Here is a 16,796-nt window from a genome sequence, read left to right as displayed (position 1 = left end):
CCAAAGAAGTACCTGTTTGGTATTTCGTTAAAATCGGATTCTTATGAGAAAATGGAGACCACCTTATGTACCTGCTGGTGATGAGTGTTCAGTGTACTATCGAATTGTAGTTCCAAAATCGTACAGACAGGAAACGATTGTATCGTAAACATCAGGGTCTTTCTAGAATGTCATTTTCCATTAGGTAATGGGTATCTTTAGAAAATGTTAATTGTGACCTGAGGTCAAGTAGAAAGCTAAATAATCTTGTGATTGTGAGGACTTAGCCATTTCTGCTTTAACATCTAGCACTTTCAAGCTGTATATTTTATGTTGTGAACAGTAGTTTTGGACTGAAATCTTTATTCTTCAAGTTATTGAATTCGAGTGATTATTTTCTCTGGAAATACAACAGTGACCTGATAAAATTCTTGGATAAAGATATTCACTGGAATTTATACTGAATTATAACTTTGATTTTTATTCCTAGATTCAACAAAAGACTGTTGACACATCAACACTATATAAGCTTATAACAGACACGTCATCGCCTTCAGCTTTTGGATTACTTCGGGACTTGTACTTAGTTTTCTTAGGAATTTAAATTATTAGGACTTCAGCCTGTAATTCTTGGATTATTTTGGGATTTAATTCACAATACCATCAGTTCTTTTTTTTTTCTTCTCATTTTTACTTTGTATTCTAGGGAAATAAATTATATTTGTGAAATCTTACACAGCTTGTTGTCTTTCACTCTTTTCTAGACTCGCAACACATGGTACAGATTGCAGTATATTCAGAAATACTGTGGCACAGATTTTTTGTGCTCACATTCTAAAACTCAAATGTGTATAACAGTTAATGAATTCAAAAACAATAAAATAAATCATATTGTTATGCATAAACGATACAGTACATTCCTTGACGGTGCTCACTTTCTAAAACTGAAAGTATCACAGTCACATAATTGAAAAAAATAAATATATATGATAGTTATGCATAAACAATACTGAACATTCCCTGCCAGCACTGACTTTCTACAACTGATATAAATGCATAATACGATGACTAATTTAAAGGTCGACACATGATGGATGCAAATACAATATCATCCCTGATGTGTAAGATTTGCACATACATTTCTTTTTTCTTTTGAATAATAATGATAGCCACATTAGCAATAAAACAAAATTTCAAGTAATCATGAAATTTTGCATACAGCATGTTCTATTATTACGGCTGCAAAAAAGAATCTTCCATTTTCAGAGATCTCTTGTCATTATCAATTACTAGCTACTTTCACAATTCCCTCTTTTTCTAAAAATTTGTCTTTATAAGGTAAGGAAAACGTTTCTATTCCAAAATATGCAAATCTGCATGATCAATTGTGAGCAAATGTAGTATTCCCAAATAACGACCTTGAAAATATGTTACAAATTGGATCTTAAAGATTTAATTCTGCTGACAACAGCAGCAGCCCCTGAATTTTTTATCACATATATCTATTGTTTTCACTTATATTAATATACAGCTACGGGTTTTGATCATCATTGATGATTTTTGGCAATCACTAGGGTCAACACTGGTGAGAGTGAAATAAAATAGGTTTAGAGATTATGAGGCATTAATCTGGAATTCCACACAGCTTACTTTATTTTCACTATTAAAGTTTAATATCAGTATGTTAAAATTTCAACAAAACATTTCTTATATTACATAGAAAAAAATTAGGTATAAAATATAAATTATAAATGTAAACAATCATTAGTAAACTAAAACACTGATAAAATAAAATCTCTGTCATACCTTTAACCATTACTATGAATGGTAGTCAATAGTTCATTTATTATATATCTACCACATTTGCCATTCTGTAAGTCGATACTTTTTGACCAGAAAATCATGACTTCATCTTATATTCCAAACTGACTAATATTTGGATTATGTCATTAGATCACTTTATCATACATCATGTAATTTTAAGCAGGTTAAAACATTCTCCAAAAGTAAAAAAATAATGTATAAAAATAATTATCACTTTGTGGATGAGATCCTGCAAGAAAAAATATAGGATCTGACATTTAAAAGGATTTTTAAAATATGCACATGACTGTTGGCATAAAATTCACATATATCAGATGTAATTGCACTAAAACAACCTGCACTATATATTGTTTAAATCTGATTACATACCACCATGTTGGCCAATTATGCTCATCAGGTAATTCTGCGCAATGATACGTCATTTCTGTAAACATTGGATCATGTGTTATTTTTGTTCAAATATCTATTTTGCATCAAGAAAGAATGATCGTACTTTAAGGAAAGTGATATTCATAAAGAGTACACAAGTATACTACATTTCGACTCGAAATGCATATGAACATGTGATTTCTAAATGTCATTATGAAGATCCACCCCATGACCTCTGTGAACTGGTAACACAGAAAATCTGATTTACTATGTATCTTTTAGAATCATACAAATAAATACCTTATACAAAAGATGGAAATGTATACCTTAAAACAACACTGCATTTTAATCTAAGTTTTCAAATTTACAAGCAGTTATCCCATATATACAAAATCATCTGCTATGTCAACTTGCCGCTTGAACGTGATTCTCAAGAAATTTCCCAGCATATAGTCTGTTTCTAAATTCTTTGGTATTTTATTTCCCCATAAATGAGACGTTGTAAACTTATTACATCCTATTCATTGTTGTTTCCCTTCAAGATAATAGCTTTTTTTTTAATTGTTGAACTTTACTAATTTGTTTACAAGATCTGTTTAGCTTGCTAGATATCTCTTGACATTTATTGGCATTGTTATGTTAAATACTGTAAAACCTGCTATAAACCTGACCTAATAATTAGACTGAAATGCTGACAGAAACAGTCCAAGTAATGTATTTCATTTCCATAGCCCGATGGATAAATACTATGCGCAGAATAGGCCGACATGTTGCGAGTCATGAAAACACAGGGGTGGTAGCCATTGTGTCCAAAAGTAATATTATTTTAAACAGAACATTTTGGTGTTAAAAGCCGCTTTTCAAATGGTAAGTATTGCAATATTTTATTTATGTCCATCGGTTGAATTCAGTATGCATTTTGCTTCAATATTGGTGATGGAAACCTTAAGTACGCAGAAATGCCCAACCACACTGTATATGTACATTAGAACAGACAAGTTAGAAAATGCATAACCATGACAAGGCATCCCATTTTTCTTCTTGTACCTCATGATCAAATACAATATGCAATGAAACAAGAGAGAGATTTCAGGATGAGAGTAATATGTATTGTTCACCTACCTGACAATTATGAACTTACTCATGTACAAGGCTATACCATATTCTATCATCAATTAATACGAGTGAGTAAACAATTCCTTCTAGTTTTAGATATAATATATTTTGTCCCACAAACCACATGACTTTGTTGTGTTATTTACATGCTAATAAATATGATAAATCTGTGGTCAGGTCATCCAAGCTCATACCTGTTTGAGAGCAAGATTTGGCAGATAAGATCAAATTAGTGAGGTAACCAATAGGGAAATGTGGCTACCCATAGGGTATTGTGAATTAAAGGAAATGCCAGGTTCTTATTCATGTAATTTTTTTCAACCAGTGACATCTTTTGTACTAGCTGACAGAACTGTCAGCAATTTAAAATAACAACTAGCATGAACAAAGATTAAAACCAAATGCTCACTAACTACAGGCTGTTTACATGTCATTAATCATAAAGGATAATATTTTTGGTGGGAATGGAGAAGTTGCAAAGAAACTTACACAGCATGCAAACTGTTCAATCTCGAGTCTACATGGATATAAATATTGTGAATATTTATACTTTAAAACTGATGAAGTATAGCATGCATTTTAACAGTTTACATTTATAATTTATTACTGTTTTCTCTCTATGAAAACAGCTTCAGCTAAATGGGCAGTAAAGTACAAAACAGCACATATCGATTAACATTTCAAAAGTCAAGTAGGAAGATTGAATAAAAAATAGGGAGGGGTTTTTTTTGCGACATTTTTAAGCCTCATTTTCAATAATATTTACTGATCTTCCAGGTCCAATATGCATGAAATTCTCAAAGGACATGTCATTTCTCTCTGTGACATGCTTTATTTTCATATTCTGGTCGGGGCCCCGAGTGGCCGAGTGGTCTAAAGCGCTCTTCGTTACGGATCACTGCCATCTCACCTCTGTCTGTGGCGGTTCGAGTCAAAGATTCAGCCAATGTGGGCATGTGAGAAAGCTTGCCAGTAGCTTCTCGTGGGTCGGTGGTTCTTTCCGGGGTTTTCCGGGTTCTTCCTCCACCATTAATACTGGCCGCCATGTATAGCCTATCGTGCTGAAAAATGGCGTTAAACCCCACAACAACAACAACAACAACAACATATTCTGGTCAGCTGAGGCCAAACTGCTCAATAGCAGAAGGTTAGTCTTAATTATACAAGCAAGAAAGCCAGTGTGACTAATTAACAGTTAATCCTTATCATTGCAATTATCTTGTGAAAAGTACTGTCCCTCCGATATAATTCATACAAACCATGTACTACAGTGTGTGTTATGTAAGCACCAGCAATTGATTCACAAATAAACGATGCCCCAATATCGTTGTAACTAGTCGTACCTAAATGTGCAGTCTCAAGCGTACATGTGGCAACTATTTTTACCATGTTTAATATCCTACCTTATTTCCTTATTCTCAACTCGAAAGGCATTTAACATAGCTTACTAGATAACAAATTTTGTCTGAATTTGTTTCTTGAAGGCACATAAGCTGTGTGGTATGTTTCTTCATTCCTTCTTTTAATTTAATGGTGGTAATTAATGTTTGTATTCAAGGTACAGCAATGCCAGGTGTTTATTCATGTAAATTTCTTTGGAAGGAATGGAGATACAACAGCATTCACAGCGATCATTCTTGGGATTTAAACTAATTGCCAACAATTTTATGGTTGTGGTTTATTTTTTGCTGTGGTTTATTTTCTGATTTTTGTGTTGTTGTAGGGTTTTAAAAAATTCATAAATTGATGTGAATAATGTTTAAATTTAACATTATACTTACTGAACAAAGAAATTACATCATCACAACAATATGCACAGGTGATAAAATAAAACATGGCTTCTGTGGATTTCATAAGATACATGTATATCTATTTATGCAGGATCTTTTTTTAGGAGAAATGAAAATCGACAGACATAATGTGATAATTTTGAGTTCTCTACAAAAATCCGAAGATGTTATGAAATCTGGAGGTCGACGTAGAATGACCCCAAAAATTAGAAGTTTTCTCTTCCAGCATGAGAGTTAACAGGTATTATAACATGAAGAAGGGCTGGAATCTCTCTCATATCAGGGCATATTTTATTTTAATCATGAGGTGCAAGAAGAAAAATACAATGGAATACATATGCCTTCCTCCCTCTCTCTTAAAACTGTGGAAATAGGCATTTTTGCAGCAGTGATGCAATTTACCTATTATTGGTAATCTGAAATAACATACAGTAATACCATTAATATTCCTTAAACCAAAAATTACAACAGTTTTGTTCCATACAGCAGTTTGAATTTTATCTCATTTGTAATATTTTTACTTTATGTCAAACAAATTAGGTACTTTTAGCTACATTTCATGATGCTGACCTGAAAATTTACTGAGTTAAAAATAGGATAAAATTTGCGATGCTGTTCAGAATTAAGTGAAAAAGATGAAGCTGCGGTACTGATCTGGCCTTGTCTTATATTCAGCATTGACTTATATATGTATAATGGATGGCAAATTTACAAAATTATACTTCTCATCGATTTATAGCCTGGCAAATATGGTGATGTATTGCATGGTGTATTGCAAAATCACAAACAAACTGCTGTGCAATGATGCAAATCTTGGTCTATACTATGCAAATATAAATACGTAAACAATCAATAGTCTGATAAAATCGTTACCGGAAATCATTGTTATAAGAGGTAGTAGATTGTTCATTTATTATATAATTAATGTATTTTGTGGTGTACAACACATCCCAAATTGCTAACATATATTTAGATCTGCTATGCACATTTATACATAGGTTGTATTAAGACAGTAACTTCTGTAATCCTTCAAGTCCTTTGAACCCCACAATTCCACACTTGGTCCCTGCTACACGGCATGCAAATTCAAGTGTCTCTTGGATGCTTCTGCCACCATTCAAAGCAAGAATTGATGATGCTATAAATGTATCTCCCGCTGCTAGCGTATCCACAATTTTCCCTGGTGAAAAGGCATCACACTGATAGACTTCACCTGACCAAGATCTTGCTGCTGCTCCAAGCTCGGCCCATGGACAGATAATAATTGATCTGAAAGTACAGTTTATGGAATTATTAAAGAATTTTTGAGAGACATGAAATTACACAAATGATTTTAGAAGAAAGAAAAAAATAAGAACATGTATATATGGTGAAAATACTCATTAGAAAGTCTCCTTTATGAGGTGAATATTCTTTCAATTTACTGCAATTATAGCATTTATGCTGTAATTTCCCAGGAGTCAATATTTCATGCCACTTCTGCATCTAACACAAAATGGCCATTTCAATTACTTCTGTGTTTAATGTTGACCCACATTTCAAGTTTTATCATGCTATAGTCTAAACTATAGCCTCTCACATAGTGATCATGCCAAATGCTTCTGTTGTAAATGTTCATCCACATTCCAAGTTTAATCAGACTATTTTGAAACAAATATCATCTCACAATAGCCATAGCAATGTTTCTGTGTTAAATATTCACCACATAATGAAGTTTAATGTACATTATTACCAACTCTGCCTTTCAAGTGTTACCATGGGTACAAATCGAACGTCAATTATTCGTTGAATTCAAACAACTCAGTGGTAACCATAGTGATTCTTCCCAAATTCAGAGATGCTGTCAGAAATTTGCTTAAAAGGGGGTGGGAGTTGGTGCAATGTTGAATGGTAGCTGACATCATTATTATAAGGTATATGCATGGCTAGTGTAAGATAAGCATCAAGTGACTTTATATCACTTCTTTTAGAGCAAATATATATAAGGTATCTGTATACCTAATTTAATTGGTTGAGCTGGTACATTTTATTCTCCATTTCTTATTACTCCACTAGTTCAAAACATCTAAACACTGAAAATCATTTATATGACACTGAACAGTCATCAGTTTATTCACGGTTTCTGATGGCAACCTACTCCTCAGATCAGTGTAAATTCTGTTTTGCGAATCAAATTCCCTCTTACAATCTGTTGTTTCTGATGGAAGAACCATTCCAATTTTGACCAATTTAAACAAATTAGGGAACTGGTCTTCATGATATTCAAACATAATCATCCACAACTCAATCATGTTGCTCTAGGATATTTCTGTTGTAGGATGACATTTTTTGCAAGGCGGTTTTCAGCCATGGCTGCAGCAAAATCAATGAGAGGCTTTACTGGTTACATTGCCAATTTTCTTGTCCTCCCCAGATTGTTGTATGAGAGTCTACATTTCAATTTGTCTTTGATCGGCAACTGCTTCTTTAGAAAGAATGACATAATTTAATCACTGTATATACATCCAGTCACTACTTCTGAAATGTCATGCTGAAAAATGCCAAAGATGGCATAATGTCCATCAGAAAATCAAGCATGGCAAAGATGGCATAATGTCCATCAGAAAATCAAGCATGCCAAAGATGGCATAATATCCATCAGAAAATCAAGCATGCCAAAGATGGCATAATGTCCGTCAGAAAATCAAGCATGGCAAAGATGGCATAATGTCCATCAGAAAATAAAGCATGGCAACAAACTTAAGATTCTCATAAAATCTGCTTGTGTTTTACAGAGTAGCAGACCAGAGGCTTTCACAAATGATAAACTGTATATAAAGAGCTGTAGAATGCCATCAAACAAATTTCATGTACTTCTTTCACAGAATATTCATTGGAGTCAAATACATTTTGCATGTGTTCAGCTGTTCTTGAAGATGACTTCTTAAAATACCCCAACAATTCCTTCAAAACATCTTGAGAGGTTTCAAATGAGTAAGTTACCTCCTCTGTACCCTTGGAAGAACATAGGTTTAACTTTTGTGCCATACAGTGTACTGACAAAAGATTGGGTTCTTTTCTGAGTTGCAACAAAAGATTGATGGCTGGTCATTATGGAGGCACCATCACTGCCAAATCCTAAAATCATTATGAAAGACATACCTCTTTTCTTCAAACAATTCTATAGCTCACTGAAGAGAACATTTGCTGTCACATATACTTCATTCACATGCAAGCTTCCAAGGAAAAGGGTTTGTGGATTAAATCATTGCTAACTACTAGACTTGCATATACATGTACAACAAGCTTTTTATTGTCAGAAATGTCAGTGCTTTTATCTATCATAATGATGAACAATTCACTAGACTCGAGTTTCTTATTGAGATCTTTTGTGAGTCAATCCACAAAAGCATCAGTGACTTCTTCCCCTGTGTGATTCACATAATCCCCTGATCTTAAGGACTGCAATGCTTCAATTCCATTCCATTTCTGCAACTGAATCAAACAAGAAAGTAAAGTGAGTGTAGCATGAATGATAGTGTCACATTTTTGCTGCCATTTTTGAAACTGCATTTACCGCTGGAAACTGGACTTCTTTCTGCATTAAAATTTCTCTAAATGTCTTGGACATGATCTGACAATCTCATATGCCATGTCAAAGTCGGTGTTTGATAAATTGTTCAGATCATCTTTCATATATTCTCGACACGAAACACATCATCCATCCTTTTGGTTCTTTCCTTAACCAGTTGGGGGAACTCAACCACTTATCTTGAAATTTCAATTCTGTTTATCTTCTAAGTCTCCAGTTCCCCTCCCAGAAGCCGTGTGGATGGGGCGCTGGTTAATTCAGTGTCAGTGGTTTGTGTGACATCTTTAGTTTGCATCAGAACCTCTTGCGCTATAGAACAGACCGCAGACAAATATCTTACTGTAAAGAAATCTGTTATCTTCCATTTGGACATTCAAGTATCTAGCTGCTTGTTATGCTCTATAAATATCTGTTATGCCTGATCAATGGATCAATTTGTTATACCCCTCTATGAGACAATTAAATCTGAATAACTTCTGAAAATCTGCAGATATCAATCATACAGATGCTTGTATTCAAATGCTAAATCATATGTAGTAAAGCATGATTGAGATCACTGTCAAAATAGACAACTGAGACTTAGTTGGCAAACCTTTATTTTGAATATCTGTTTTAAAAATTTGCATCTGGTAAACGATGGTATCATGGGTAATTTGCATGACCATTCCCCTACTGGGTACAACAAACTGCAAAAACTGCAGGTAATTTGCTGACCTTTCCCCCACTGGGTACAACAAATTGCAGCAGCCACAGGTAATTTGCATGACCTTTCCTTCACTGGGCACAACAAATTGCAGGTTCCACAGGTAATTTACATGACCTTTCCTTCACTCGGCACAACAAATTGCAGGCTCCACAGGTAATTTGCATGACCTTTCCTCCACTGGGTACAACAAACTGCATCAGCCACAGGTAATTTTCATGACCTTTCCTCCACTGGGTACAACAAATTGTGGGAACCACAGGTAACTTTCATGACCTTTCCTCCACTGGGTACAACAGATTTTGTGGGATCTGCAGATAATTTGCATGACCTTTTCTCTGCTGGTACAACAAATTGTGAGAACTGCAGGTAATTTGCATGACCTTTCCTCCACTGAGTAAAACAAAATTGTGAGAACCACAGGTAATTTGCATGATCTTTCCTATATTGGGTACAACAAATTATAGGAGTCACAGGTAATTTGCATGACCTTTACCCCATTGGGTACAGCAAATTGCAACATTTCAACTATTATTGAAATAGCTGCACTTTTGAAAGTTATCTTTCCTAAGTTGTAAGAAAGCAATGTAAGAAATCATTTGGCTTCAATAGACTCAAATAGTTGATATGTTTCTCTTAGTGATGACATTTTATCAAGTCATTTTGACATCCATCAAGTTACTGTGACATTCTGTCGTCACTGTGACATCAATCAAGTCACTTTGATGTCCTTCAAGCAATTGTAGCATTCTATGAAGTCATTGTGACACCAATCAAGTAAATGTGTTACAATAGCATCCTTCTGCTTAAGACAGTCCAAAATGCACAATATATACATATGAAGACTTTTTCAAGCATGCGAAGAAAAAGACTGACTTAAATTCTTGGCATAGTCCTTACTAATCAACACAGTCACCTGGTTTTTACAAAATACAATTACCCTGGTCAATACCTACTGATCAAACCATTCACTGCTGAGAGCTTGTCTGTAAAACCTTGTTCCATGTCATATTCCTTACTGATCAACACAGTCACCCTGTTGAATCATGACACCTAGTAATTACAAAATACACTTACCCTGGTCGACATCTATTGATCAAGCCATTCACTGCTGAGAGCTTGTCTGTAAAACCTTGTTCCATGGCATAGTCTTTACTGATGAACACATAGTCACCCTGGTCAATTATGAGATCTGGTAATTGCAAATAAATAATGAAGAAAATTAACAATTATAATTTTCATTTTAAGTTTTCGTTTGCATGAAAAAGGTGTGATCATGACTTACTAAGTGTTTTGTGTCACCTTTTGCATGAAAATGGTTAGGCTGATAAATTGACCCCTCACCCATGATACTGATTGGTGGTTATGGGGATGATATCACCTATTCATTAAAACCTGCAATTCTGGCTGCACTCATCAATGTACATTTGATCCTCTTACCAGTATTTCTTGCAGCAGTGGAACTACCACTGGCTGAAGGATTCTTTGGTGACATGTAGATTATATTTCAAGAGCAAATCATATGTTTGGTGACTTTAAACCCACATGGAATAGCACAACCTTATGTCCTGTGGCCATTTTGAATTTTGCGCTAGATATGGCTGTTACTAATTATTGGTATGTGTCCAAAATGTACACAGATTTGTTCCAGAAAGATTTGCATTCAGTAAAATTGCACATTTTAATGAACTGGGTGACATAAGACCCACACATCATCCATCAGTATCGACACAGATTTGGGCAGGGGTTGATTTATCAGACTATAAAAAGCTACAACCTTTGCATGAAAAAGGTATGATCATGACTTACCAAGTGCCATGAAAGGTAAGATCATCGCCTAACAAGTATCCAAAGTCACATTTTGCATGAAAAAAGGTGTGACCATGATCTGTCAAGTGTCCCAGATCACCTTTTCCATAAAAAAGGTGTAACCATGATCTGTCAAGTGTCCCAGATCACCTTTTGGATGAAAAAAGGTGTGACCATGATCTGTCAAGTGTCCCAGATCACCTTTTGCATGAAAAAAGGTGTGACCATGATCTGTCAATTGTCCCAGAGAAACTTTTCCATGAAAATAGGTGTATCCATGACCTATCAAGTGCCTTGTACCACATTTCCATAATAACAACAGCTAACAGACAACATCATATCTCACCTGTACACTACATGACATATGTAGTGCTATGTGCCACACCTCTTATTAATAAAAAATATCAAAAGACCGCAAAGCTCACCTGTACACTAATGATCCCTACTAACAGAAAATCTCTTCTAGGACTCAATGTTCAGAGATATACACTTACCTATAGAGTAAATAGTACACAAGACACTGGTTCCAAACCAAGCAACTTTGAATGAATACAAAGAAGCATGAAATAAAGATCACAATGATGGTGTCATAAATAACTCTGTCATGTGACCCAGGTGTGTGTTGGTCATGAATAGGCACATGAGAGAATGAGTGAGTGATCAATCTGTGCATGAAGCACATGGAGGGAATGATAACGTCGAGCACCTGGTACCTAATAAAAGCCCTAGGCCCTTGTCCTATCGGCTTGGGATAAACATCTTTCCCATTTTGTATAGGCCTATGGTGGTGATCACAAGTCAATGAAATTGTAACATTTGAATATTTAGAGTCTTCATGTCTGGTTGGTTATCATTTATGTGTTATCAGGTTGATATATTGAAACATTGGCATGTGGGCTGTGTATCGTATATGTCTCATTTGTAGTACTGTATATTAGGTATTTGTCCTGTTCTGTTTTAGACCCATAGTCCAGGCCATATGAATGTACACTCATAGTTGTATGACACTATAACCAAATGCCAAAGAAAAATAAGTAAATAAAGTAGAAAATATAGGTCATAGTGACCAACCTTTTATATGCATGTAAGGCAACAGGGCTGGAGTGGACAAAGACACTTAAAGACAATGGCAAAACAAGTCCTAGCATTCAAAATGAGCAGTTCCCCAATATATGCAATTTCTTATATGTTTAGAACCAGAATATCTGATCTGTAGATTTCAAATACAGGTCTTTAATATATTTCTAAGCCCACTAGATTGGTTTGGATCAGTAGATTTCAAAGTTTGAATTAGTTGATTGGTTTATAAATGAGAGGGATTTCCTATTCACATACATTTTGGCCTTTCATTGGCCTAACAACAAAACAAGTACCACTAATAATTATGCCATGTATTCTCATACTATACAGCAATGTTCTAATTGCAGTCATAATTAATATGAGACAGACTATTATATATTAAATGTTACAGAAAGTGTTGTGTATATATTAAATGGAACAGGAAGTGTTGTGTATATATTAAATGGAACAGGAAGTGTTGTATATCTATTAAATGGAACAGGAAGTGTTGTATATCTATTAAATGGAACAGGAAGTGTTGTATATCTATTAAATGGAACAGAAAGTGTTGTGTATATATTAAATGTAACAGGAAGTGTTGTATATATATTAAATGGACCAGGAAGAGTTGTATATCTATTAAATGGAACAGGAAGTGTTGTGTATATATTAAATGGAACAGGAAGTGTTGTATATCTATTAAATGGAACAGGAAGTGTTGTATATCTATTAAATGGAACAGGAAGTGTTGTGTATCTATTAAATGGAACAGGAAGAGTTGTATATCTATTAAATGGAACAGGAAGTGTTGTAAATCTATTAAATGGAACAGGAAGTGTTGTGTATATATTAAATGGAACAGGAAGTGCTGTATATCTATTAAATGGAACAGGAAGTGTTGTATATATGTTAAATGGACCAGGAAGAGTTGTATATCTATTAATTGGAACAGGAAGTGTTGTAAATCTATTAAATGTTACAGAAAGTGTTGTATACCTATTAAATGGAACAGGAAGTGTTCTATATCTATTAAATGGAACAGGAAGTGTTGTATATCTATTAAATGGAACAGGAAGAGTTGTATATCAATTAAATGGAACAGGAAGAGTTGTATATCTATTAAACAGAACAAAAGTGTTGTATATCTATTAAATGGAACAGGAAGTGTTGTATATCTATTAAATGGAACAGGAAGAGTTGTATATCTATTAAATGGAACAAGAAGTGTTGTATATCTATTAAGTGGAACAGGAAGTGTTGTATATCTATTACGTGGAAAAGGAAGAGTTGTATATCTATTAAATGGAACAGGAAGTGTTGTATATCTATTAAATGAAATAGGAAGTATTGTATATCTATTAAATGGAACAGGAAGTGTAAATCTCATAGTTGTACTGTAAGGATTTTTAGAAAAGCCACAAGCATTTTTAGTTCCAAGTTTACAGTCCACTGATGACATTCATTGTGATTATTAAGTTTCACACTTTGTAACAGCCTCTCAATAGTTCTTTGGTCCAGATTTCCATCATCTGATGGTGTTTTAATATGTTTTTGATATCATTTCTTCCCCATGTCTATCTTAAAATTCACCACTTACAATACAAACTTAGGACCTTTGTGACTTTCCTTCATGAACATAATTCTGATTTCCAAACACCGTTGTCATAAAAGATTTTTAGCAGATAGGTTTAAGCACTTGGAGCAAGTCCACATTTCTGACTTTTGGCAAGAATTTACCAAAAAAATATAAGATCTTTCCTGATATTTCTCTCGAAACATCTTTAAAAAACACAATAACAAAACAACACAAAAAAATCTGAATATTTGTACATGTATTTTTGACATTATTTTTGGCTGGTCTCTACTTTTTATCTCTCCTTTGCAAAACGTCAGGTAATTTTTAATGAAAGATTCACAAGCCATCATGAATTTGTAACCTTTGATTCCTGTAATAAACATCCAGTATTCAGCCTAAAACTCCCCAAACTACAAATTATAGAAATAAAATAATCAATTTACGGCTTCTTGGGTAAACATTTCAGACTTTGTTTTTTCAATCAGATATTCAGCAAGTGTCATTGCATTGGTGTTACAGTTACAGTCACCAGCTGAATGCTGTGTGCCCTATACAAAAAGTCTCATCCACTCTATAGATGCCCTCTAAAATGAATTGATTTCTTCCCATGTTATATAGAAATTGGGGTTTTACAAAAGCTATGTTCAGACCTAATTAGGTTTTTGTAATACTGTCTGGGGAAACTTCTGCCATGCCAAAATCACGATTAACTTTACCAACCAACTAGTCATGCTGACATGATCATCCATTCAGGAGGAGTAGCAATAACAGCATTTTTAAACTTGCTGCCATAATGGCCAATTTGGATGACAGGTCAGCACTCTTTCATTCCTGACGATCTGCATGTCATATGAAATCTTAGTAAAACCATTATTTTGACAAGACTTCAGTTTAGGTGTTAGCATTATCCATTTTTCAAGGCTGCTGTCAGACTGGTACAATTTTTGTATAGGACTATCTTCTAGTCATTAGAAGTCTTTTAGTGAAAACTCCACATCAATGTAGCCATCAACTCAAGAGCAGTGACAGCAACATCAATGTGTCCACCATGGCTGCCATTTTTGATTTCAGACCAAGACCATTTTCGTGTTGGACCATCTATGTCATAAAATGAAAACCCCACATTGATATGTCCATCCTTTCCAAGGAGTAGTAAAATATTTTCTTTCAAGATGGCTGCCATGGTGGCCATTTTGGATGTCAGATCAGTACCATTGTCATGTAAGATCAGTACTTGTGAATCAAGGTCACATCAATAGGACAATCTGTTCTGGAAAACAAGAGACAAAAAATGTTTTAAAAGGTGGTTGCAATGGCATCGATGTTGCAATTCAGATAGGGGCCAGCTACATGTCATATAAAGCCTTTTATATCAATATTTTCATCCAGTGATGTAGTAGGAAAAGAGATAACAAGACTCACAAGATGGCCACCATGTACTATGTAGTAGTCATAAGAAATCTTTTAGCAAAGACTTATTTTGCTTTGAGCATTCATTAAGGAGAAAAGATTTTAAAGCTACAGACCTTGTCAACAATATGTGATTTTCAAGGGACATTATTTTCAAGGGAACTAACTCAGGATGAACCTGACATTACTCACAGGGAAAGCAGCAATAACACACCGGACTATCAATTTAGCTGCTGTGGTGGCCATATTCAATTTAAGATTGGCACAATGTTTATTTTGGACAACTAATTATTATTATAAGTCTTTTGATGGAAACACATGTGAATTAGACCATAAATTCTGGATGAGTAGCAATAACAAGATTTTCAAGAAGGTCATTGTGGCCATACTCGATATCAGATGGGCATAATTTGTATTTAGGCCCAACGAGATATTATGAAAAGTCTTTAGGACAGCAAACATGGCAGCTATATTGGATGTCAGATTGGTTCTATTTCATTTTACGTGTATATCTGAAGAAGTGTTCCAGTGAAAACCACATGTCATTATTAATTTCCATTTAGGACCAATTAGATATTATAAGATGTCTTTTAGTAAAAGCCACAGTTTGATATGACCATCCAGTCATGAGGAATAGCAATAATAAGAATTTCAAGATGACCACCTTGGCCATGCAATGAATGTGTGTGTGCAAAATTTCATGGCAATCCTCCAAGACGTTTTGAAAGAGTAGCAATAATAAACCTGTGATAACAGATGGATGACAGTAGATAGATGGAAATGGACAAAAACCAAAATGCCATAACATAAGGCAAAAGTAATGTATAAAGAGAATAACCTGTATCACTTACTTTTTAAAGTCTTTGTAAAAGTAAAACAATTAATTTAACAAATAATATGCAAAAAGCATACCATATGCTCTGTTGATTTTTTCTAATTCCACTGACACAATTATGTGATCCAATTCAGGAACAGAAATGTTGAATTCTCTTACTCGACTGATCATTTTCTTGATTTCATCACAATTTCTCCTACCCTGCAACAACAAATGCATACCACAAATTACTTGAATAAAACAAATGTAATTCAGAATATTAAGTTGTAGTCCAGTTTGCAATGTAATTCAGATTATTAAGTTGTAGTCCAGTTTGCAGTGTAATTCAGATTATTAAGTTGTAGTCCAGTTTGCAATGTAATTCAGATTATTAAGTTGTAGTCCAGTTTGCAATGTAATTCAGATTATTAAGTTGTAGTCCAGTTTGCAATGTAATTCAGATTATTAAGTTGTAGTCCAGTTTGCAATGTAATTCAGATTATTAAGTTGTAGTCCAGTTTGCAGTGTAATTCAGATTATTAAGTTGTAGTCCAGTTTGCAATGTAATTCAGATTATTAAGTTGTAGTCCAGTTTGCAATGTAATTCAGATTATTAAGTTGTAGTCCAGTTTGCAATGTAATTCAGAATATTAAGTTGTAGTCCAGTTTGCAATGTAATTCAGAATATTAAGTTGTAGTCCAGTTTGCAATGTAATTCAGATTATTAAGTCGTAGTCCATTGTGCATCTTTAAAACTAATAGCATCATGTACTGCA

At 34.2% G+C, this 16,796-nt stretch overlaps 1 protein-coding gene across 3 annotated transcripts in view; it reads right to left on the bottom strand.

The window, feature by feature from the left end:
* Nucleotides 1-758: 758 nt before the first annotated feature.
* The window catches only part of LOC149779700 (ketohexokinase-like), a 59,314-nt gene continuing 43,276 nt past the window's right edge, over nt 759-16,796 (bottom strand). For all 3 annotated transcript variants that reach the window (XM_089940553.1, XM_089940552.1, XM_089940554.1), the window contains 3 exons: nt 16,119-16,242; nt 10,430-10,544; nt 759-6,347 (listed from right to left, as the gene is read on the bottom strand). In XM_089940553.1, coding sequence (XP_089796679.1) covers nt 6,083-6,347; nt 10,430-10,544; nt 16,119-16,242 — 504 coding nt within the window. In that variant the 3' untranslated portion in view covers nt 759-6,082. The remainder of the gene's footprint in view (nt 6,348-10,429; nt 10,545-16,118; nt 16,243-16,796) is intronic.

Source organism: Sinohyriopsis cumingii, chromosome 17 (assembly GCF_028554795.1).
Source record: "Sinohyriopsis cumingii isolate HCF-2022 chromosome 17, ASM2855479v2, whole genome shotgun sequence".
In the NCBI taxonomy this organism is placed as follows: domain Eukaryota; kingdom Metazoa; phylum Mollusca; class Bivalvia; order Unionida; family Unionidae; genus Sinohyriopsis; species Sinohyriopsis cumingii.
Note: the sequence above shows the minus strand (reverse complement) of the source record. Positions and strands in the feature narration are given on the sequence as shown.